Source organism: Dendrobates tinctorius, unplaced genomic scaffold (genome assembly GCF_039654945.1).
Source record: "Dendrobates tinctorius isolate UK_male_01 unplaced genomic scaffold, ASM3965494v1 ptg000029l, whole genome shotgun sequence".
Classification (NCBI taxonomy): domain Eukaryota; kingdom Metazoa; phylum Chordata; class Amphibia; order Anura; family Dendrobatidae; genus Dendrobates; species Dendrobates tinctorius.
The window spans coordinates 12252891-12278065 of NW_027361697.1; the positions used below are offsets into that span (position 1 = coordinate 12252891).

Genomic DNA, 25175 nt, shown 5'->3' on the forward strand with positions numbered 1-25175 from the left:
ACAGGAAGGTGGTGGGAGCAGCTCTGAGGAAGAGATTCCCCGAACGGCCAAAAGAGGAGGGAGAGGGCGGGGGCAGACTTGGTTGCCTGTAGCCTCCACTTTGGCACCCGTGAGGAGCAATCCTCTTCCAAAACAGAAAACGGGAGCTCCCAGGACTTGCAGTGCGTGGTCTTTTTTTGACACAGTTGCAGATGACATTTGCTTTGTCAAATGCAAGCTGTGTCATCAGAAAGTTAAACGAGGGGAAAATGTGAGCAACCTCAATACCACAAATATGTGGAAACATGTGCGTACCAAGCACGAGGTGGAGTTACACAGACACACTGAAGATGTAGGCCAACCTTCAGCAGCACCTACCACCTCTTCAGCTCGTGTTGGGGCCTCTTCCTCCAGCTCACACACAGCTGGTTCGGCTTCCTCACTGGAACGCCATGGAAGAACCTCTGCCACTGTTGTCCATAGACCCAGTGAAATTCCACCCACTGAACCACGTTCTCAGTCATCAGCACACTCCCTGGCCACTCACCAGCAAGCGGTAGCACAGGCATGGGAGAAAAAGCGGCCATACTCGGCAAACCATCCCCGAGCACTGGCTCTGAATGCCTGCATTGCCAAACTACTGGCCCTTGAGATGCTGTCATTCTGGCTGGTGGAGACTGACACCTTCCGGAACTTGATGTCATTGGCAGTTCCACAATACAATGTGCCCAGCCACTTTTATTTCATCAGGCAAGCCATCCCTGCCCTGCAAAAGCATGTGGAGGTAAAAATAAAAAATGCGCTACTAAACGCCATCAGTAGCAAGGTCCACCTGACCACCGATGCGTGGACCAGTAGCCATGGACAGGGACGATACCTTTCCCTCACTGCTCATTGGGTCAATGTTGTGGAGCCGGGTACAGATCTGGAGAGTGGCTCTGTACGTATTCTGCCAACTCCAAGGATTGCAGGAATGCAGTCTGTACATATTGAGTCCTACTCTAATTCCTCGGAATCAGCACTGCATGAGCCTGTTAAGTCAGATATGAGCACAGGTGTGGCCAAACGTCAACAGGCCGTCCTTAAATTAATTTCTTTGGGGAATCGGAGCCACACAGCACAGGAGCTCTGGAATGCCATCAAGCAGGAGAGCGATGTGTGGTTTGTGCCAGCGAATCTCCAGCCAGGTTTGGTAGTGACAATGGCCGAAATCTAGTGGCAGCTCTGGGCCTAGGCAACCTCACTCACATACCATGTCTGGCAAACGTGCTCAATTTGGTCGTGCAGAGCTTTCTGAGGGACTATCCGGATCTTGATGCACTGCTGCACAAGGTTCGCCTAGAGTGTGCTCACTTGCGGCGTTCCAGCATGGCAAGATCGCGCATTGCATCTGCAACGCCGATTCCGCCTGCCAGAACATCGCATCATATGTGACCTCCCCACCAGGTGGAATTCAACGTTACATATGTTGGAGCGGTTGTGTGAGCAGCAGGCATCAGTAATGGAGTACCAGCTGCATCAGGCGCAAACAAGTCGCACTGTGCGCCGGACACACTTCACCACCACTGAGTGGGCCACTATGAGGAACATCTGCCAAGTTTTGCGTGCCTTCGATGACTCCACGCGGATGGCCAGTGCAGATGATGCACTAGTCAGCATGACTATCCCCCTTATCTGTCTGCTTCAAAAAACCTTACAAGCACTAAGTGAGGAGGTTTTTGAAGAGGTCGAGGATGAGGAGTCAGAAATGCCATCTGCTTCTGGCAAGTCTGCGCAACGTGCCTCCACACAATGGCCCAGGCAGGGGACACTTAGTGAGGAGGATGACGAGGAGTCAATGGAGGAGGAGGAGGAACACATCTCTCCAGAGGAGGGAGGTACAAAAGGCTCTAGTAGTCAGTGTGTACAGCGAGGGTGGGGTGATGCTGAGCAGGCTGAGATGCTGCCTCAAGCTGGGGACAGCGTTTCCGGTCCAGTTGGCAGTCTGCAGCACATGGTTGATTTCAGGCTGCAGTGCTTGTTAAATGACCGCCGCATCGCCAACATTCTCCACACGGCTGATTATTGGGTGTACACCCTCCTAGATCCTCGCTACCGGGACAACTTACAAAGCCTCATAGCACAGTTGAACCGGGAGCGAAAAATGCGGGAGTACCAAGAAACACTTGTGCAGGCCATCATGTTCTCCATTCCCCCCGCAAGTGTTGCTGGTAGTGCTTTTCAAAGCAGCCATGTGGGTAGAGGCAGTGGAGGAAGCTCTGCACAAAGAGGTAGCAGAGGCAGTGCCGCAGGACAAGGCAAGGCCAGTATGGCCCAAATGTGGAAAAGTTTTGTGGGACCGCCACAAACGGCTACACCATCACAGACGGCTCCAGTCAGCAGGAGGCAACGTTTCCATCAGATGGTGACAGACTACTTGTCTTGCCCTGTTAGTGTACTCCCAGACGGCTCTTCCCCGTTCAAGTATTGGGTCTCTAAGCTGGATACATGGCCAGAGCTTAGCCAGTATGCATTGGAGGTGCTGCCTTGCCCTCCTGCCAGTGTATTATCGGAACGTGTCTTTAGTGCTGCAGGTGGTGTGGTAACATGTTTCTATGACCTGAACTTTATTTCCTGGGCTACAGCAACGCCCGTTGTTGCTCAGAAGTGCTGTCCGCACAGACAAAACACTCGCTCATGTGTAAGTGGGGTTCGGTAACGTCAGCTGATCCCCTGCTGTGTGTGTGGCAAAGTGTCCTGCTCCCTCCACAGTCAAACAATCTCAGATTTACACCTGGCTCCAAGTAGGCCTCGGCCTACTACCTGATTTTCCCTGGGCTCCGACACCGCCAGTTGGTGCTCAGAAGTGCTGTCCGCACAGACAAAACACTTGCTCATGTGTAAGTGGGGTTCGGTAACGTCAGCTGATCCCATGCTGTGTGTACGGCAAACTCTCCTGCTGCCTACAACTTCTGACTACCTCTGATTTAATATGTTCTCTGATTTGCCCTCTGTCTCCACTCTGTTTTGAGTATTTCCTCCGGCCTACAACACCGCCTGTTTCTGCTCTCAAGTGCCGTCTGCACAATCCACACTTGTTCCTGTGTTACCTGGGTCCTGTAACATCTGCTCATCTCCAGAGGTGAGTCCGGCAATGTCTCCTGCTTTGTCTACATTCCCACTACTTGTAGTGGAAAAGTGGACAGAGCAGGAGACATTGCCTGACTCACCTCTAGGGAGAAGCTGCTGTTACAGAACCCCAGTAACACAGGAACAAGTGTGGGTTTTGCAGACGGCATTTCAGAGCAGCAACTGGCGTGGTAGGAAGCCAGAGGAAATACTCGAAACAGAGTGAAGACAGAGGCCTAATTGGAGTACGTTGACAGTTAGTAGTAGTCTAGAAACAAACAATCGAAAACTGCCACCAAGTAGGCCTCGGCCTACTACCTGATTTTCCCTGGGCTCTGACACCGCCAGTTGTTGCTCAGAAGTGCTGTCCGCACAGACAAGACACTCGCTCATGTGTAAGTGGGGTTCGGTAACGTCAGCTGATCCCCCTGCTGTGTGTATGGCAAAGTGTCCTGCTCCCTCCACAGTCAAACAACCTCAGATTTACACCTGGCTCCAAGTAGGCCTTGGCCTACTACCTGATTTTCCCTGGGCTCCGACACCGCTAGTTGGTGCTCAGAAGTGCTGTCCACACAGAAAAACACACTTGTTCATGTGTAAGTGGGGTTCGGTAATGTCAGCTGATCCCCTGCTGTGTGGAGGGCAAAGTGCTGCTGCCTCCAAATTGTAACTACTTCAGATTTAAACATTCTCTGATTTGGCCTCTGTCTCCACTCTGTCTCTAGTATTTCCCCTGACCTCCAGCACCGCCAGTTCCTGCTCACAGTTGCCGTCCGCGCATTCCACACGTGTTCCTGTGTTACTGGGGTTCTGTAATGTCAGCAGATCCCCCAATGTGTGTCCGCCACTGTCTCCTGCGCTGTCCACCTTCCCACTGCAAGCGGTGGGAACGTGGACAGAGCAGGAGACAGTGGCAGACACACATCAGGGGCTCTGCTGACATTACAGAACCCCAGTAACCCAGGAACACGTGTGGATTGGGCAGACGGCTGCTGTACGCATAAACTGGCGGTGTTGGTGGTCACGTGAAATCCTGGAAACAGAGTGGAGACAGATGTCTAATTGGAGCACGTTGACAGTCTGTTGTAGCCTACAAACAATGTAAAACTGCCACCAAGTAGGCCTCGGCCTGCACCCTGATTGTCCCTGGGCTCCAACAACGCCAGTTGGTGCTCGGAAGTGCTGTCCACACAGAAAAACACACTTGTTCATGTGAAAGTGGGGGTCAGTAACGTCAGCTGATCCCCTGCTGTGTGGAGGGCAAAGTGTCCTGCTCCCTCCAAAGTCAAAATACCTCAGATTTACACCTGGCTCCTAGTAGGCCTCGGCCTGCACCCTGATTGTCCCTGGGCTCCAACAACGCTAGTTGGTGCTCGGAAGTGCTGTCCACACAGAAAAACACACTTGTTCATGTGAAAGTGGGGTTCGGTAACGTCTGCTGATCCCCTGCTGTGTGTACGGCAAACTCTCCTGCTGCCTCCAAAGTCAAAATACCTCAGATTTACGCCTGGCTCCTAGTAGGCCTCGGCCTGCACCATGATTGTCCCTGGGCTCCAACAACGCCAGTTGGTGCTCGGAAGTGCTGTCCACACAGAAAAAAACACTCGTTCATGTGAATGTGGGGGTTGGTAACGTCAGCTGATCCCCTGCTGTGTGGAGGGCAAACTGCTGCTGCCTCCAAATTGTAACTACTTCAGATTTAAACATTCTCTGATTTGGCCTATGTCTCCACTCTGTCTCTAGTATTTCCCCTGACCTCCAACACCACCAGTTCCTGCTCACAGTTGCCGTCCACGCATTCCACACTTGTTCCTGTGTTCCTGGTGTTCTGTTACGTGAGCTGATCCCCCAATGTGTGTCCGCCACTGTCTCCTGCGCTGTCCACCTTCCCACTGCAAGTGGTGGGAATGTGGACAGAGCAGGAGACATTGGCAGACACACATCAGGGGATCTGCTGACATTACAGAACCCCAGTAACACAGGAACACGTGTGGATTGGGCAGACGGCTACTGTACGCATAAACTGGCGGTGTTGGTGGTCACGTGAAATCCTGGAAACAGAGTGGAGACAGATGCCTAATTGGAGCACGTTGACAGTCTGTTGTAGCCTACAATCTAAAACTACCACCAAGTAGGCCTCGGCCTTCACCATGATTGTCCCTGGGTTCCAACAACGCCAGTTGGTGCTCGGCAGTGTTTTTGGCACGGGTACTCCCTGTTGCCCAGCCTGGTTCCAGCACACCAGCTGTTTCCGGGTAGTGTCAAGGTCACTATGCCACCAATCCGTTGTCCTGTCGTCTTGCGGCCGGGTTAGCCGACTCTACAGTGCCTGCAGTTTAGGTGACTCCTATGTGGGCTGCGGGAACTGGCACTGAAGGCTGGATCCGTAGTGCCAATGGGACATGGACCCCCTGTAGGACTGTGGGTTTCGGTAACTGCGGCCGGCTTGCGGCCTGGCTTCTTTGCTTTGGATGGGTACCTTCTGCTACCCACCCGGGTGCCAGCACTGTCAGCTGGTTCTCGCCAGAGCCTTTGGCCTCGGTGCCTCCATCTCGGTATCCGAGGTCCAGCACCGTCAGCTGGTCCTAGGTAGTGCTTTTTAGCACAGGTACCTTCTGCTTAGTAACCGTGGTCCAGCACCGTCAGTTGGTCCTCGGTAGTGCCATTGGCTCTTGTTCCTTCTGCTACCCATCCGGGTTCCAGCACTGTCTGCTGGTTCTCGCCAGAGCCTTTGGCCTAGGTGCCTCCATCTCGGTATCCGAAGTCCAGCACCGTCAGCTGGTCCTTGGTAGTGCTTTTTAGCACAGGTACCTTCTGCTTAGTAACCGTGGTCCAGCACCGTCAGTTGGTCCACGGTAGTGCCATTGGCTATTGTTCCTTCTGCTGCCACTACGGGTTCCAGTACTGTCAGCTGGTTCTCGCCAGTTTCACAGCCTTCTTGTACCTTCTGCTACATTTCCAAGATCAAGCTTTTTGAAATTGTCTTTGGTAATCCTTATTGATCTCCATGACGACGACCCTGATGACGACACCAAAGAAGACCAGAAATATGACCCTAAATAATAAGACCAAGAGGACAAAGAACATGAAGACAACCACCAAGATACAGAACAAAAGACAGAAGAACAAGAAGCAGAAGAAGCAAAAGCAGAAGAACAGAAAGCAGAAGAACATTAAGCATAAGACTAAAAATCAGCATAGAAGAAATCAAAATTATAAGCAGAAGAAGACTAAGCAGTAAATGGGGGTGAGTCCGTTCCTCCTCGTGGTGCCCCTGGAAAATGCGTGCCGCTGCAGGCCAAACTGAACGCGGACAAATCCTGTTGTAAATCTTTTGTGACAGGCAGAATGTAAGGTGTAATCTTATAGCTTTTATAGATAAGTACTACAGGAATGCCTGTCACCATAAGAAAATGAAGAAAAAGAAGAATAGGAAGAAGATGAAAAAATAGCATATGAAAATTAATAATAGCTGAATAAGAAGAATATGAAGAATGGGAAAAAAAATTAATGGGAAGAAGGGGAAGAAGAAGAAGATGAATAAGGTGAAGAAAAAGTTGATGGAAAAAAATGCTACTGCTGCGGATCATGAAGGAGAAAGTGTGGGAGAAGTACAAAAGAATGTGAAGAGAATGGAAGTTGTGAAACATACATATCTGACTAAATATAAAAAAGTTAACATAGTCAATATCTTTTTAACTCCGAACGTCTTGAAAAAAAAATTGGAATTAATGCTATGCCATGTGATTTGAATAAACCACTATGCCTTTAATGTCTCCTCCACCTCCCACAATACATTCTACATGACTCTTATTTGTTTTCAATTACGTAGAATTAGCCAACAAGGAAATAAAGGTTTTTTTTAAATTCCGATACCGGAAGTCCCATTGACTTGAATGGGACTTCCGGTATCGGAATCGGCGATACCCGATATTTTTTTCGTATCGGGCGATACCATCCGATACGATATTTTTGGGTATCGAACGGTATCGCTCAACACTAGTAATAACTGATTTTATATTAGTATGGACATGCCAATGGGTCAAAATCGATTATAACTGGAAACCTGTCTGAAGACTAAGCACTCATTTTTTTCATGAGCCTTTTTTTTGTACAAGGATTTTTTTTTTTCTGGGACAAATTGACATTCATTTCTACTGTACCTTTATGGGTTAGATAAGACTTTTTCAGACTGTTTGGGAGGCAAGATGACCTTTATAACAGCGTTACTGTCAATGGATATTTTCTTTTTATGTTGTCTGCTGTATAGGTTCAGCAACAGAATATGTTTGCACGGTGGCTCAGTGGTTAGCCTTGCAGCGCTGGGGTCCTGGGTTCAAATCCCACCAAGGACATCTGCAAGGAGTTTTTATGTGTTCCCTGTGTTTGCATGGGTTTCCTCCCACATTCCAAAGACATACTGATAGGGAATCTAGATTATGAGCACCAATGGGGACAGTGCCAATAATGTCTGTAAAACGCTGTTGAATTAATGGCTCTATATACAGTGCTTTGTGAAAGTATTCAGCCCCCTGAAACTTTTCAACCTTTCCCCACATATCATGCCTCAAACATAAAGATACCAAATGTAAATTTTTGGTGAAGAATCAACAACAAGTGGAACACAATTGTGAAGTTGAACGAAATTTTTTGGTTATTTTAAATTTTTGTGGAATTTCAAAAACTGAAAAGTGGGGCGTGCAATATCATTCGGCCCCTTTATCGTAATACTTTGTTGCGCCACCTTTTGCTGCGATTACAGCTGCAAGTCGCTTGGGGTATGTCTCTATCAGTTTTGTACATCGAGAGACTGAAATTCTTGCCCATTCTTCCTTGGCAAACAGCTCGAGCTCAGTGAGGTTTGATGGAGATTGTTTGTGAACAGCAGTTTTCAGCTCTTTCCACAGATTCTCGATTGGATTCAGGTCTGGGCTTTGACTTGGCCATTCTAACACCTGGATACGTTTATTTGTGAACCATTCCATTGTAGATTTTGCTTTATGTTTGGGATCGTTGTCTTGTTGGAAGACAAATCTAAGTCCCAGTCTCAGGGCTTTTGCAGACTCCAACAGGTTATCTTCAAGAATGGTCCTGTATTTGGCTCCATCCATATTCCCATCAATTTTAGCCATCTTCCCTGTCCCTGCTGAAGAAAAGCAGGCCCAAACCATGATGCTGCCACCACCATGTTTGACAGTGGGGATGGTATGTCCAGGATGATGCGCTGTGTTGCCTTTAAGCCAAACTTACCGTTTGGCATTGTTGCCAAAAAGTTCGATTTTGGTTTCATCTGACCAGAGCACCTTCTTCCACATGTTTGGTGTGTCTCCCAGGTGGCTTGTTGCAAACTTTAAACGCCACTTTTTATGGATATCTTTGAGAAACGGCTTTCTTCTTGCCACTCTTCCATAAAGGCCAGATTTGTGCAGTGTATGACTGATTGTTGTCCTATGGACAGACTCTCCCACCTCAGCTGTAGATCTCTGCAGTTCATCCAGAGTGATCATGGGCCTCTTGGCTGCATCTCTGATCAGTCTTCTCCTTGTTTGAGATGAAAGTTTAGAGGGACGGCTGGGTCTTGGTAGATTTCCAGTGGTATGATACGCCTTCCATTTCGGTATGATCGCTTGCACAGTGCTCCTTGGGATGTTTAAAGTTGGAAATCATTTTGTATCCAAATCCGGCTTTAAACTTCTCCACAACAGTATCACGGACCTGCCTGTTGTGTTCCTGGGTTTTCATGATGCTCTCTGTGCTTCAAACAGAACCCTGAGACTATCACAGAGCAGGTGCATTTATACGGAGACTTGATTACACACAGGTGGATTATATTTATCATCATTAGCCATTTAGGACAACATTGGATCATTCAGAGATCCACAATGAACTTCTGGAGTGAGTTTGCTGCACTGAATGTAAAGGGGCAGAATAATATTGCACACCCCACTCAGCTTTTGTATTTCCACAAAAATTTAAAATAACCAATAAATTTCGTTCAACTTCACAATTGTGTCCCACTTGTTGTTGATTCTTCACCAAAAATTTACATTTGATATCTTTATGTTTGAAGCATGAGATGTGGGAAAAGGTTGAAAAGTTCCAAGGGGCTGAATACTTTCGCAAGGCACTGTAAGTGAGTAAAATATATAAAGAAATAAAAATATATTGGGACGTTGCAGGTGCATTGATACCAATAATGTGTACAATTACTAGATTTATTTATTTTATTTACATTTTAACATTAAGCATTTTTAAGAGGGAAAATTGCATTTTCTGTGTTTTTGTCCCCTGCAATTATTTATTTTTAGGCTGCAATACTTCTTAATTGCACTCACTAACTACACTTATGTCCAAATATTGAATGATCACATGCAGATAAAACATCAAGCGCCATTACCAAAGCATGATGATGACACAGAATTAAAGTATAATACAAATCTCATCTTTATTTGGCTTCTAACATTGACCTTCAAGGCCATCCTTAATCTGTCTCCATCGTATATCTCAGACCTAATCACCCGATATCTTACCACAAGTAATCTCCGCTCCTCACAAGACTTCTTGTCTCCTCCATACTTGTATGTTCCTCACCCAATCACCTCCAAGACTTCTCCCAGGTATCCCCCATCCTCTGGAATTCTGTTCCCAAACATGTCCGATTATTCAACACATTCGGAACTTTCAGATAGAACATCTCATCTCTTCAAGAAAGCTTACAGCCTGCAATGACCCACTGCCACATCACCATCACCGGAGGTGCCGAAACCTCCAACCTACTGTCTCCTTCCCCATCATCCTGTAAGCCAGCCAGGGCAGAGCCCTCAGTTCCAATCTGTCAACGTTAGGCTGGGGTCTTAATACCCGGCACTGCCGCTGGCACTTGCAGCTGCGCACACCGGTCTGAGTGCCGGCGGCTGTTTCTGGTATTAAGATGCGAGGCAAGTGCGAGTTTCTCGCAAGTGTGACCTTGGCCTTAGTCTGATAAGTGTAATTTGTGTTTTGTATGTAACATGTCTCGTGATCAGCACCTTGGAATCAATGTTGCTCTAAAAATAAGTAATAACAGTTTGGTGATACATCAAGTTGGAGGTGACCAATGCTTTTTCCAGCATGGAGACCACATCAAAAGTGATAACGAAGTGTCTCGGTGAACAAAACAATGACATTTTGGGTCCATGGCCAGGAAATTTCCAAGTTCTCAACCTCATGAGAATCTGTGTTCAATCTGCAAGAAGCGGGTGGACACACAAGAACCCAAAAGTTGTGAAAAACTTGTACTAATTAGACAAGAATGGGCGAAAATCAGTCAGGAACTGGCCGGAAGCTGATATCCAGCCCGATATAGAGCCGATATCTAGCCTGATATGGAACCGACATCCAGCCTGATATAGAGCAGACATCCAGCCTGATATAGAGCCGACATCCAGCCTGATATAGAGCCGACATCCAGCCTGATAGAGAGGCAATATCCAGCCTGATATAGAGCAGACATCCAGCCCGATATAGAGTCGATATCCAGCTCGATATAGGACCGACATCCAACCTAATATAGAGACGACATCCAGCCTGATATAGAGCAGACATCCAGCCTGATATAGAGCCGATATCCAGCCTGATAGAGAGCCGATATCCAGTCTGATATAGAGGCAATATCCAGCCTGATATAGAGCCAACATCCAGCCCGATATAGAGTCGACATCCAGCCCGATATAGAGTCGACATCCAGCTCGATATAGGACCGATATCCAGCCTAATATAGAGACGACATCCAGCCTGATATAGAGCAGATATCCAGCCTGTTATAGAGCCGATATCAAGCCTGATATAGAATCGATATCCAGCCTGATATAGAGCCAATATCCAGCCTGATATAGAGCCGATATCCAGCCTGATATAGAGCTGACATCCAGACTGATATAGAGCCGATATCCAGAGTGATATAGAGCTGATATCCAGCCTGATATAGAGCCGATATCCAGCCCTATCTAGAGCCGATATCCAGCCTGATATAGAGCCTACATCCAGCCTGATATAGAGCCAATATCCAGCCCGATATAGAGCCAATATCCAGCCTGATATAGAGCCGACATCTTGCCTGATGTAGAGACAACATCCTGCCCGATATAGAGCTGATATGCAGCCTGATATAGAGCCGATATCCAGCCCCATATAAAGCCGACATCCAGCCCTATATAGAGACAATATCCAACCCGATATAGAGCCGATATCCAGCCTGATATAGAGCCGACATCCAGCCTGATATAGAGCCGATATCCAGCCCTATATAAAGCTGATATCCAGCCTGATATAGAGCTGATATCCAGCCTGATATAGAGCGAACATCCAGCCTGATTTAGAGCCGACATCCAGCCTGATATAGATCCGACATCGGCCCGATATGGAGCCGACATCCAGCCCGATATGGAGCCGACATCCAGCCTGATATAGAGCCGATATCCAGCCTGATATAGGACTGACATTCAGCCTGATATAGAGCCAATATCCAGCCCGATATAGAGCCAATATCCAGCCTGATATAGAGCCGATATCCAGCCTGATATAGAGCCGATATCCAGCCCTATCTAGAGCCGATATCCAGCCTGATATAGAGCCGACATCTTGCCTGATATAGAGCCAATATCCTGCCCGATATAGAGCTGATATCCAGCCTGATATAGAGCCGACATCCAGCCTGATATAGAGCCAATATCCAGCCTGATATAGAGCCGATATCCAGCCTGATATAGAGCCAATATCCAGCCTGATATAGAGCCGATATCCAGCCCTATCTAGAGCCGATATCCAGCCTCATATAGAGCCTACATCCAGCCTGATATAGAGCCAATATCCAGCCCGATATAGAGCCAATATCCAGCCTGATATAGAGCCGACATCTTGCCTGATATAGAGCCAATATCCTGCCCGATATAGAGCTGATATCCAGCCTGATATAGAGCCGATATCCAGCCCCATATAAAGCCGACATCCAGCCTGATATAGAGCCAATATCCAGCCTGATATAGAGCCGATATCCAGCCTGATATAGAGCCGATATCCAGCCCTATCTAGAGTCGATATCCAGCCTGATATAGAGCCAATATCCAGCCTGATATAGAGCCGATATCCAGCCCTATCTAGAGCCGATATCCAGCCTCATATAGAGCCTACATCCAGCCTGATATAGAGCCAATATCCAGCCCGATATAGAGCCAATATCCAGCCTGATATAGAGCCGACATCTTGCCTGATATAGAGCCAATATCCTGCCCGATATAGAGCTGATATCCAGCCTGATATAGAGCCGATATCCAGCCCCATATAAAGCCGACATCCAGCCTGATATAGAGCCAATATCCAGCCTGATATAGAGCCGATATCCAGCCTGATATAGAGCCGATATCCAGCCCTATCTAGAGTCGATATCCAGCCTGATATAGAGCCTACATCCAGCCTGATATAGAGCCAATATCCAGCCCGATATAGAGCCAATATCCAGCCTGATATAGAGCCGACATCTTGCCTGATATAGAGCCAATATCCTGCCCGATATAGAGCTGATATCCAGCCTGATATAGAGCCGATATCCAGCCCCATATAAAGCCGACATCCAGCCATATATAGAGCCGATATCCAGCCCGATAAAGAGACAATATCCAGCCTGATATAGAGCCGATATCCAGCCCTATATAAAGCCGATATCCAGCCTGATATAGAGCCAATATCCAGCCCGATATAGAGCGAACATCGGCCCGATATGGAGCCGACATCCAGCCTGATATAGAGCCGATATCCAGCCTGATATAGAGCCGACATCCAGCCCGATATAGAGCCGATATCCAGCCCGATATAGAGCCGATATCCAGCCCGATATAGAGCCGATATCCAGCCTGATATAGAGCCAATATCCAGCCTGATATAGAGCCTACATCCAGCCTGATATAGAGCCGACATCCAGCCTGATATAGAGCCGATATCCAGCCTGATATAGAGCCAATATCCAGCCTGATATAGAGCCAATATCCAGCCTGATATAGAGCCGACATCCAGCCTGATATAGAGCCGACATCCAGCCTGATATAGAGCCGATATCCAGCCTGATATAGAGCCGATATCCAGCCCTATCTAGAGTCGATATCCAGCCTGATATAGAGCCGACATCCAGCCTGATATAGAGCCGACATCCAGCCTGATATAGAGCCGATATCCAGCCTGATATAGAGCCGATATCCAGCCCTATCTAGAGTCGATATCCAGCCTGATATAGAGCCTACATCCAGCCTGATATAGAGCCAATATCCAGCCCGATATAGAGCCAATATCCAGCCTGATATAGAGCCGACATCTTGCCTGATATAGAGCCAATATTCTGCCCGATATAGAGCTGATATCCAGCCTGATATAGAGCCGATATCCAGCCCCATATAAAGCCGACATCCAGCCATATATAGAGCCGATATCCAGCCCGATAAAGAGACAATATCCAGCCTGATATAGAGCCGATATCCAGCCCTATATAAAGCCGATATCCAGCCTGATATAGAGCCAATATCCAGCCCGATATAGAGCGAACATCGGCCCGATATGGAGCCGACATCCAGCCTGATATAGAGCCGATATCCAGCCTGATATAGAGCCGACATCCAGCCCGATATAGAGCCGATATCCAGCCCGATATAGAGCCGATATCCAGCCCGATATAGAGCCGATATCCAGCCTGATATAGAGCCAATATCCAGCCTGATATAGAGCCTACATCCAGCCTGATATAGAGCCGACATCCAGCCTGATATAGAGCCGATATCCAGCCTGATATAGAGCCAATATCCAGCCTGATATAGAGCCGATATCCAGCCTGATATAGAGCCGACATCCAGCCTGATATAGAGCCGATATCCAGCCTGATATAGAGCCGACATCCAGCCCGATATAGAGCCGATATCCAGCCCGATATAGAGCCGATATCCAGCCCGATATAGAGCCGATATCCAGCCCGATATAGAGCCAATATCCAGCCTGATATAGAGCCTACATCCAGCCTGATATAGAGCCGACATCCAGCCTGATATAGAGCCGATATCCAGCCTGATATAGAGCCAATATCCAGCCTGATATAGAGCCAATATCCAGCCTGATATAGAGCCGACATCCAGCCTGATATAGAGCCGACATCCAGCCTGATATAGAGCCGATATCCAGCCTGATATAGAGCCAATATCCAGCCCGATATAGAGCCAATATCCAGCCTGATATAGAGCCGACATCCAGCCTGATATAGAGCCGATATCCAGCCTGATATAGAGCCGATATCCAGCCCGATATAGAGCCAATATCCAGCCTGATATAGAGCCGATATCCAGCCCGATATAGAGCCGACATCCAGCCCGATATAGAGCCGACATCCAGCCCGATGAGGAGACGACATCCGTCCGTCAGGGCGAGTTGCAGATTTAGGATAATAGCTAAACACTGAACTATTGAGTCTTTACATAAACTTGATGTTTGTCCATAAAAGTTTAAGAACTCCTGACTCGCTTTGTACTCTAGTAACCATAGAAGCATCAGACTAAAAGATCAAAAAACACTAAAGCACCGAACTCTGAAAAAAACAAAATTTGTGTCAGCCTCAAGACTTTTTGCCAGGACGGTACAGACCCCTTAAAGGGGTTGTCTGGTCTAATAACTGAGAAGTCTGTGTGGCCGCAGACTCGTGGATCCTCACATCGGGCGCTCTGTGTGTCGGGAGGATTCTCCGATGTCAGCAGCGGTAATGTAACCACACGTCTGTGATCTGCACACTACCGGCTGCATTCCAACTAGACGTGCGCATCCTCGCGCAAAGCACGAGGCCAGAAACGTCTAGTCGGATTGTGCATATCACAGACTTGTCCATGACCGCTGCTGACAGTCACAGGAGAATCCGCAAAGCGCACACGAGGATTCCCAAGTCTGGGGTCACATATAGCGACTGGAGACCTGTCGTTTTAGGCCCGATAACCCCTATGGACACAAGTCTGGGAGGCTGAAGGTGAATGCTGCAGACCGCTTATGTATTTTATCTCCTCTGCTGCGTGCTGACTGGCGGGACAGGTCTGTGTACAGACTGCCAGGTGACTGTCCGCCTCAGCCGCACACCAGGAACAGTTCAACTTCGACAGCTGCAGTATCAAACTACAGTTCCCAGAATGCAGCGCGCCGCCTGCCGCACGTGACCTCCTCCGATTACCATGACGCGCTGGTACACACCTGTTACCTAGACAACAGCCACAGCCTGGTGGAACTCCGCATGCGCAATAACCGTGACGTCATTTGGAGGCGACCGGTCCTCGTGCACTGCAGGAGAACCGGAGGATCTACAGAGAGGACGTCTCTCGGGTCCCCGGTAAGAGGAGCTTGAGGGGGGGAGGCAGACAGTGCGGAAACCTCCTGTATATGGACGGGGCAGGCCTCAGCTTAGTGTGTATGAGGCTGAGAACTGAACGGTGACCGTGACCTCTGCGGTGAGGACACATGACCCAGTACTGCCCCCTGTCATGTACCGGTGACCTCTCAGGGCAGCACATAGTCACCTCTGCAGCTAATTAAAGAGGAGAAGGTGCTGGTTACATTCACATGTGGTGTGTACAGATGTTGTGTTCCGTATATACTGTTGCTTTTATGTTTTATATGGTTTAGTCTTGTAAAAGTGTTTCCTATTGTGCTAAATTGATGGTTTTTCTCAAAATCAAAAATAGATAAAATTAGACAAGATACTGATATAAGGAAATGATGAGAAAAAGAAAAAAAAGTATATATATTTTTTTTAAAAATATCCAATTCATTATGGACTATGAGTACCATGCGTACAATTCCCTGCACTTGCATGTCTTGGCTGCCGTACTTGGGGTTAGTAATGGTTGTGAGGAATGTTCAGTCCCGCTGAATGCACTTGGGCAAGTCATCAAGATCCGTTGCTGGCAGCTTCCTCTGCAGTTGCCGACCAGATGTGCTTGATGGGAGACAAGTCCGGAGACGCTGCAGGCCATGGTAGCACGTTTAGGACACAGAGGATGCTCACAGTAGCATGAACAACTCATAACCTGATGATGTGTTGAAAAATGACTCCGACTCCTAGGACACTTTAAAGAAATTGCCACACCACTGGTTCCACAATTGATTACTTCTGTACTGCAAGGGAAATTAGATGTCTCTTACCAAGCCTAAGATGGCACAATGTCTACACAAACCACTTGCACGACATTGGACTTCCCACAGACTTCCATTTTCAGGTGTCTGTTGACCTCACTCCGTCGCTCTCGTGATTTTGGTGCAGAGCAAGATGGCAATGGAGGTCTCTCCTCAGAGATGGGTCCTGCTTTTGTCTTGGATGCAGTAATGGCTGGAGATTGGTCTGGAGACCACGTGGGCAATGCCTTGAAGAGGCCTCAACAAAGGAAGGTCACACAAGTCCAACTCCCGGGATTGTGCTGTGGGGTGGTATACTGTTTTCCATGTTATCCTTTTCAGTGGATTAATTTGAAGACTGATGTCATGCAGATAATGTCTTTATGACTTTCGAAAAGTAGTGCATTCTGCAATTTTTTTTATTTTTATAGAAGCGGACCATCAATAAAATGTTTTGAACCACCCCTATCGATGTGTATTGTTGTATCCATATACAGTCTGTTTGGCACACGAACTGAAAACCCACTGTATGCCGTCCACTGATACAGACTTGTCGGGTCCAAGTATAGATTGCTGAACTGTACAATGACAAGTAACATATTCAGTGTGTGTATTTTGTGTCAGGTACAATGGGCACATCTACATCAGCCCCATCTACACCACACCCTTCATCAGCTGGATCAATAAATACAGACTTTGCTACGTCGCCTCCTGCAGGATGTCCGATGCATCAAAAAAAGATGAAAGGTATTTGTGATTTTTGCCTTGGTAACTTTGCTTAAATAGGTTTATCCAGATTTGGCATGAAAGTCTGTAGCCATTCAATGTGACTGCAGACCTGTGAATCCTCATATTGCGTTCTGTCAGGATTCTCCGGTGCCAGCAGCGAGACCGGGCGGTCATGTGACTGCAAGTAGGCAATATGCTTACTCCTGGCCACATTCTGACTAGACGTGTCCGGCCTCGCTCAATACAAGAGAATTGAGCGAGACCTTGTATCTCTTTGGATGAAATCTTGTCCACTTTGCAGCTACTGTAATACATTTTGGGTATTCTACTTACAAAGTCTGGGGAAAAAAAATCAGCCCCACATCTGACCTGTGTGAACACACCCTATATGTATCCAGCATTTTTGTATATTTTCTTTTGATGCATAGTGACTACGCTGCCGGGTTGAATGTGAAAAATCTTTGGCGTATTATTGTAGCTGAATTGTGGAAGAGTTATTACTAAATGTCATCTAAATAATCCATAAAAAATATCTCCACGGTCAATTGTCCTTTTGCTTCCTACTCTGCCATTTTTCCAGGTCATAGTTACTGATTAGGAATGTAATGCTCTTTATACACTATAATGTATTTATAACTATAATGTATTTATAACTATTTAATTAAAGCAACAGGATGTCCGATGCACAAAGAAGTTTCCCAGAACGCAGAGAGCTGCTCAGGTCCCGGTCATCAAGAAAGAGCCTATGAATATGTCCAGTGTCCCATGAGAGCAGGCGGTAAAGATGACATTGACCCCAGCAATATGGTAAGATGAGATTGTATGGAAGGTGTTTCTGATGTTAAACGTCTTACAATTATAGTATTTCCCTTTTAGATATTACAATGATGTTACTTGCCAGAAGACTTGCTTAACCCCTTCCCGACCTAGGTCATTCGAATAACTCCTAGGTCAGGCTCAGGAGTTGAGCCCCCCACCACACTCGGTAGATCAGTCGTGTTACACAGCCAACATCTGTCTGTAATATCAGTGTCATGAGCTTGCTCAGGTTGTTGCTGTTTAACCATCTAATTTCTGCAGTGGTATCTGATATTGCCCCCACCTCACCTGCGCAATGCGAGCACGGTGCAGATGAGTTGGCAAAGACAACTGAGGGTCTGCGGAAGCCCTCTCCCCGTGGTTGGTATGTTAGTCCTGTGAAGACCAGCCTGCGGCTGTGCATCGTAGGTGAACGTTGTTTTCTCTAGGTACCACAATGCTATGTATTGCAGTACAAGAAATCAAATGACCACAGGATGAAGTGCTTAAGTAGACCAAAAATGAATGCAAAAAATAAAAACGATTGTTTTTAAAAACTTAAGGTACATTTCTTTCCCACATTAAGAAAAATCAACAACATTTGGTATCGATGTATCCATAAAGGTCCAATCTAGCAAATATAAAATGAAATAATTTGCATGGTAAGCACTGTAAAGAGGGGGAAACAATTGGACTGGCAGATTTGCCATTTTTTTGGTTACCGCACCTCACCCCAAGAATGTAATAAAAAACAATCAAAACGTATGTTTCTCACAGTAGCATTAATAAAAGCACCGGCTCTCCACACAAAAAACAAGCTCTGTTTATAATATCTGGTAGTAGAGAGGTAAGAGTAGATATTATACGAGCATCTGAAACATCGTCAGAGAAGCACCTGAAATGTGACTGAGAATTTCATATTGAAGGGTTTGTCTATTACTGGAAGACTCCAGTTCAGCCACTTCCGGACTGTAATTAAAGAAAAGACAGCAGATACCATTCTAAAGCACTGGAGCCGTCCTAGCGATGTCGACGCCACTGCTCCCCGAGGGTTGTAGGACTTCTTGGCGCATGCAGGCTACAGCCAGTCTTTTACTGCTACTCATCGTAAGGTGTCATCCGAGCATGCTTCAGTGCTAACAAGAGTGTCTTCTTCGTGCGCGAATAATATGTTCAAGTCCCCGCAGCTTCATGTCTTGCGGCTGTTCAACAACTGCAACACATGCGGGGATTGCCCGCTTTTTAGGCAATCCCCGCATGTGTTGCGACTGTCTAACAGCGATGATACATACAGCCATGGGGATGCTAACATATTATTTGAGCACACTGAAGACACTCTTTTACCACTCAAGCATGCTCAGATAAAACCTTATCTGAGCACTGTCGTTCATCACTAGCCTTGAATTTTCCGCTGTTAGACAACATCTTTTAAATCAAGAATTGAGAGACAACTAGTAAACATTTATTTGTTTCTTTAGATGCCGCCCCCAAACCAGTCTCCCGCATCAGATCAACCCTTCCCTCTGTCAGTAAGCAGAGAAGAATCTACTATTCCACGCTCCAACACTGATAAAAACTGGGTGTATCCATCAGAGCAAATGTTTTGGAACGCAATGCTCAGGAAGGGGTAAGCTGCTCAGGATTTCCATGTTCCATTGCTACAGCTCCACAGCGCAGAGTGCCTCCTACTGGTCGTGGCAGGACCACAACTCCTATACTGCCCTCTTGTTTCTCTATGGGGTGGAAAGTAGCTTCATGCAAAACTGCCATTCTACATATATAGAAGTATTCCATTCACTACCATTCTGTTATCTACCTGGAAAAAAGGCTTCTGATTTTTTTTTTTTTTTTTATGCACAGCTGAGTCCCCAATATAATTTATTCTACAAATCTATTATATTAAAATGATTAGTGAACCTTTATGTTTTTAAGGTGGAAATGGAAGGACGATGACCTGAAACCTGAAGATATGAACAATATAATCAAGATTCACAATAAGAACAATGAACAGGCCTGGTCTGAGATCCTGAAATGGGAAGCTCTCCACGCCAAGTAAGAGCAGCTTTCTGTCAGTTACACATCACCATTCATTTTATTCATTCCACTAATATTCATTATTTTTTGTTGTATCACAGAGCTTCTCATTCACTTTTTCTGCTTGTCCATCTTCAGTGATGCATTACTATTATTATTATTAATATTTATATAGCGCCATTGATTCCATGGTGCTGTACAAGAGAAGGGGTTACATACAAATTACAGATATCAGTTACAGTAAACAAACTAACAATCACAGACTGATATAGAGGGGAGAGAGGACCCTGCCCTTTCGAGCTTACATTCTACAGGATAGTGGGGAAGGAGACAGTAGGTTGGGGGTTGCAGCAGCTCCAGTGATGGTGAGGCGGTAGCTCCAGTAGTGGTGAGGGGATCATTGCAGGCTGTAGGCTTTCCTGAAGAGATGGGTTTTCAGGTTCCGTGTGAAGGATCCAAGTGTGGGTGATAGCCGGACGTGTTGGGGCAAAGAATTCCAGAGGATGGGGGCTATTCGGGAGAAGTCTTGGAGGCGGTTGGGTGAGGAGCGAATAAGTGTGGAGGAGAGTAGGAGGTCTTGGGAGGATCGGAGATTACGTGAGGGAAGATATCGGGAGATTAGTTCAGAGATATATGGAGGAGACAGGTTATAGATGGCCTTGTAGGTCAGTATTAGTAATTTGAACTGGATACGCTGAGGGAATGGGAGCCAGTGAAGAGATTTGCAGAGGGGAGAAGCGGAGGAGTAGCGAGGAGAGAGATTAATTAGTCGGGCAGCAGAGTTAAGGATGGACTGGAGAGGTGCGAGGGTGTTAGCAGGGAGGCCATATAAAAAGATGTTGCAGTAGTCGAGACGGGAGATGATTAGGGCATGCACAAGCATTAAAGTAGAGTGAGGGTTGAGGAAGGGATGGATTCTGGAAATATTTTTGAGCTGGAGGTGGCATGAGGTAGAGAGAGCTTGGATGTGTGGTTTGAAGGACAGGGCAAAGTCAAGGGTTACTCCGAGGCAGCGGTCCTCCGGTACAGGGGGAAAGCATGATGTCGTCAATTGTTATAGATAGGTCAGGTAAGGAGGATCTGTGAAATGGGGGAAAGATGATCAGTTCAAATTTGTCCACATTCAGTTTGAGGAAGCGGGAGGAGAAGAAGGAGGCTATGGCTGATAGACACTCCGGGATTCTGGACAGCAGAGAGGTGACGTCTGGGCCAGAGAGGTAGATCTGAGTGTCATCGGCATAAAGATGGTAGTGGAATCCGTGGGACTTTATGAGTTGCCCCAGGCCAAGTGTATAGATTGAGAAGAGTAGGGGTCCTAGAACAGAGCCTTGGGGGTCTCCAAAAGAGAGAGGGTGGGATGAGGAGGTAGTGTGGGAGTGGGAGACGCTGATTGGCACTAACCCAATCCTATCTGCATGTCGGGGATACGGTGACAGTTGATTGTTGTCAACTACTCACATGTCATAAGTACAGAGTAAATGTGCTCAAAATAAAAGGAAACCTGACTATTTTTCTCCATAATGTAATGCATCCCCATCGCATCTGGACCTGACACTGTGGTGCTATAAATACTCATGTGCGTCCTTCAAAGATAACTTCTGAAAAGGGGTAAAATTGCAAAGTTCTTGTAAAAATGAGCATCTTATTAAAATTCCTCTCCATCTTGAAGAAATTTTTAATTTCGTTTACTGCTTGTTGCCTTGGTTACCGGCCACCTCTACAGTCTATCAAAGGTGGCCAATTTCCTTGGCAAGGAGCGCCTGCTTGCAAATGCTGTTCGACACTTGATCCAGCCAGCTTCGGAGCGCCTGCCATGCTGCAGAGGCAACACTGCCCGCTACTGGCAACTTTAGAGAATGCATGGTTCAGACTAACGGCATAGCTATGCCACTGGTCCAACCTATCAGTCATGAGGAGAGTACCACCCCCTGGCAAACGGAAGGTTAGAGGGATGGGGAGAGGTGCAATCCTGCAAATAGAAGAAAAGAATAACCCTTTGTAGTATTTCTCAGCAATCTCTTCTCTTTCTAATCAGAGAGTGCCCCTGTGGCCCAAGTCTTGTTCGTTTTGGTGGAAAAGCAAAAGAGTTTTCCCCGAGAGCGCGCATCCGATCGTGGATGGGGTACGGTATTTTACACCTTGCGTTGATTGCTTTCTGTGTATCCAGGAGCCGTTCTGATTTCTTACTTATCGTTCTTTTCCACAGCTATGAGCTTCCCTTTGACCGTCACGATTGGATTGTAAATCGCTGCGGAGAGGACGTCCGATACGTCATCGACTATTATGATGGAGGCCAAGTAGATAAAGACTATCAGTTCACAATCTTGGATGTTCGCCCGGCTTTTGACTCTCTGACTGCAGTCTGGGATAGAATGAAAGTTGCCTGGTGGCGCTGGACATCCTAATCTATTAAGGACTTGTTTGTTTGCCAGACATCTAAAAACTAATTGCCTGCTTTTATTGCAGTGAACCATTGCCAGGCTGCTATCTCCATTATAAATGCAGTCCAGTATTTAATGTGATGTATATAGATAAAAATACTTTTAAAAACCGGAGTAAAGGTTTTCGTGTCTTAAAAATATAAGAAACTACCATATATTGAAAATCTGGAATGTGTCTGTACAATCATCTATATAGTGCAGCATTAGCATCAAACTGGCATGTTGTATAGCGCTGGACACAATTACAGCTATAGGGGAGGAAACCAGCAAAACTGCATCTTCTTGATTTCTCCCCCCCCCCCCCCCCCTCAAGGGGCACAGGGTGTTTGCTGATAGTTTGTCTCTTGCTGCTTCATATGATTTTAATGACCAAATGCTGAGACCCCATCAATCATTATAAAGGGGGTCCGGAGTCACTTGTTCCTTCTCACAGTATGACTGTAAGGTCACGTTCACACATCTAATATTTGGATTATCTCGCAATCGATATTTACATTGCAGTGTTTAAAATGTGGAATCTCTACTAAAATTCTCCATTAAAGTATAGTACGATGTTGGATTTTCAGGGTAGATCTTACATTTGCTACCCAACATTAGTTACCCATTTTTCTTACTACCATACTAAGCGTATGAGCACACTGGGGCACTTCTCCTGCCATATACTGTAACGTTGCTAGAGGCCCGTATTCACCAGATGAAGACCACAAGTGTTTTCTTTCAGCCTCCATCGGACGGGTATACACTTTATATACTGCTTTTTAACTGTTTAGAAAAGCGCAACAGACTGCATTTCCCTATACGATGGGACCACTGTTAAAAAAAAAAAGAAGTTAAACCAGGCAGCGTTTGTTCTATTTGTTAGTTCAGAGCTTCATGTTACTGGGAGTCTCCCACAGTGGTCCCAAAAATGGCTAACCTCTCGTTATTCATTTTTAGGGAAGTGAACAAAATGAACTATAGGTCATGGTACTCCAAATCTGCACCATGTTTTTATGAGAGGTTAAATTTGTAATAAAATGGTTGTGCTTGTGGATTCTCTGAAAGGATAAGGGCATGTTCACACAGGGCAGACAACTTATGGAGCTTTTGTCAGGAGTTGCTGGTAAATTTTTTTATATTTTTTTATGGTAATGTCAAAATAGATTTAGGCAAATCCCATGCACCCACTGCAGAATAGAAATCTGGAATATGACATGAGATGCAGGCTTTATATTTACAGCATGTTGGTAGCTTCACTGCAGGTTTCACTTTTGCAATGCATTGGACAAAATTTGCATCAAATCCACAGTGAAAAAGTGATGATTTTGCTGCAGAATAGAGATGAATAAATCCATCAAGAATAAATATCCGCACAGTCCTTCCAAAATAACATGGGTGTAATGTACCGATGGTGAAGCCATAAATATGGTACAGACCACCCGGTAAAGAGGCTGCAGACAAGTGCAATATCCAGGTCTGGGGCTACACTGCTGGGAGCAGATATCTACGCTTGTGTGGCAGCTCACCCTGACACTGCTATCACATTATATACCGATCAGATCACACGCTGCAGTACCTGTCAATATACTGATCAGTTCACACGCTACAGTACCTGTCAATATACCGATCAGTTCACACGCTGCAGTACCTGTCAATATTCCAATCAGTTCACACGCTGCAGTACATGTCAATATACCGTTCAGTTCACACGCTGCAGTACCTGTCAATATACCGTTCAGTTCACACACTGCAATACCTGTTAATATACCGATCAGTTCACACGCTGCAGTACCTGTCAATATACCTATCAGTTCACACGCTGCAGTACCTGTCAATATTCCGATCAGTTCACACACTGCAGTACCTGTCAATATACCGTTCGGTTCACACACTGCAATACCTGTCAATATACCGATCAGTTTACACGCTGCAGTACCTGTCAATATACTGTTCAGTTCACACGCTGCAGTACCTGTCAATATTCCGATCAGTTCACACGCTGCAATACCTGTCAATATACCGTTCAGTTCACACGCTGCAGTACCTGCCAATATTCCGATCAGTTCACACGCTGCAGTGCCTGTCAATATACCGATCAGTTCACACGCTGCAGTGCCTGTCAATATATCGATCAGTTCACACGCTGCAGTGCCTGTCAATATACCGATCAGTTCACACGCTGCAGTGCCTGTCAATATACCGATCAGTTCACACGCTGCATGCCTATCAATATACCGATCAGTTCACACGCTGCAATGCCTGTCAATATACCGATCAGTTCACACGCTGCAGTGCCTGTCAATATACCGATCAGTTCACACGCTGCAGTGCCTATCAATATACCGATCAGTTCATACGCTGCAATGCCTGTCAATATACCGATCAGTTCACACGCTGCAGTACCTGTCAATATACCGTTCAGTTCACACGCTGCAGTACCTGTCAATATACCGTTCAGTTCACACGCTGCAGTACCTGTCAATATACCGTTCAGTTCACACGCTGCAGTACCTGTCAATATACCGTTCAGTTCACACGCTGCAGTACCTGTCAATATACCGTTCAGTTCACACGCTGCAGTACCTGTCAATATTCCGATCAGTTCACACGCTGCAGTGCCCGTCAATATACCGATCAGTTCACACGCTGCAGTGCCTGTTAATATACCGATCAGTTCACACGCTGCAGTGCCTGTCAATATACCGATCAGTTCACACGCTGCAGTACCTGTCAATATACCGTTCAGTTCACACGCTGCAGTACCTGTCAATATTCCGATCAGTTCACACGCTGCAGTGCCCGTCAATATACCGATCAGTTCACACGCTGCAGTGCCTGTTAATATACCGATCAGTTCACACGCTGCAGTGCCTGTCAATATACCGATCAGTTCACACGCTGCAGTACCTGTCAATATACCATTCAGTTCACACCCTGCAATACACC

The 25175-nt window shown here is 46.4% G+C and overlaps 1 protein-coding gene across 2 annotated transcripts; it reads left to right on the forward strand.

The window, feature by feature from the left end:
* The first annotated feature begins 15317 nt into the window (after window positions 1-15317).
* HCCS (holocytochrome c synthase) lies at window positions 15318-22369 on the forward strand. Of its 2 annotated transcripts, none has more exons than XM_073571397.1 (7): window positions 15318-15466; window positions 16873-16995; window positions 17645-17784; window positions 19254-19402; window positions 19708-19827; window positions 21845-21931; window positions 22016-22369. In XM_073571397.1, exons 2-7 carry the CDS (start codon window positions 16878-16880, stop codon window positions 22212-22214), a joined length of 813 nt encoding a protein of 270 aa, XP_073427498.1. In that variant the 5' UTR covers window positions 15318-15466; window positions 16873-16877; the 3' UTR covers window positions 22215-22369. The 2 variants fall into 2 exon arrangements, with proteins under 2 accessions (XP_073427498.1, XP_073427499.1); XM_073571398.1 differs by lacking the exon at window positions 15318-15466 and adding an exon at window positions 15512-15701.
* Window positions 22370-25175: the final 2806 nt, after the last annotated feature.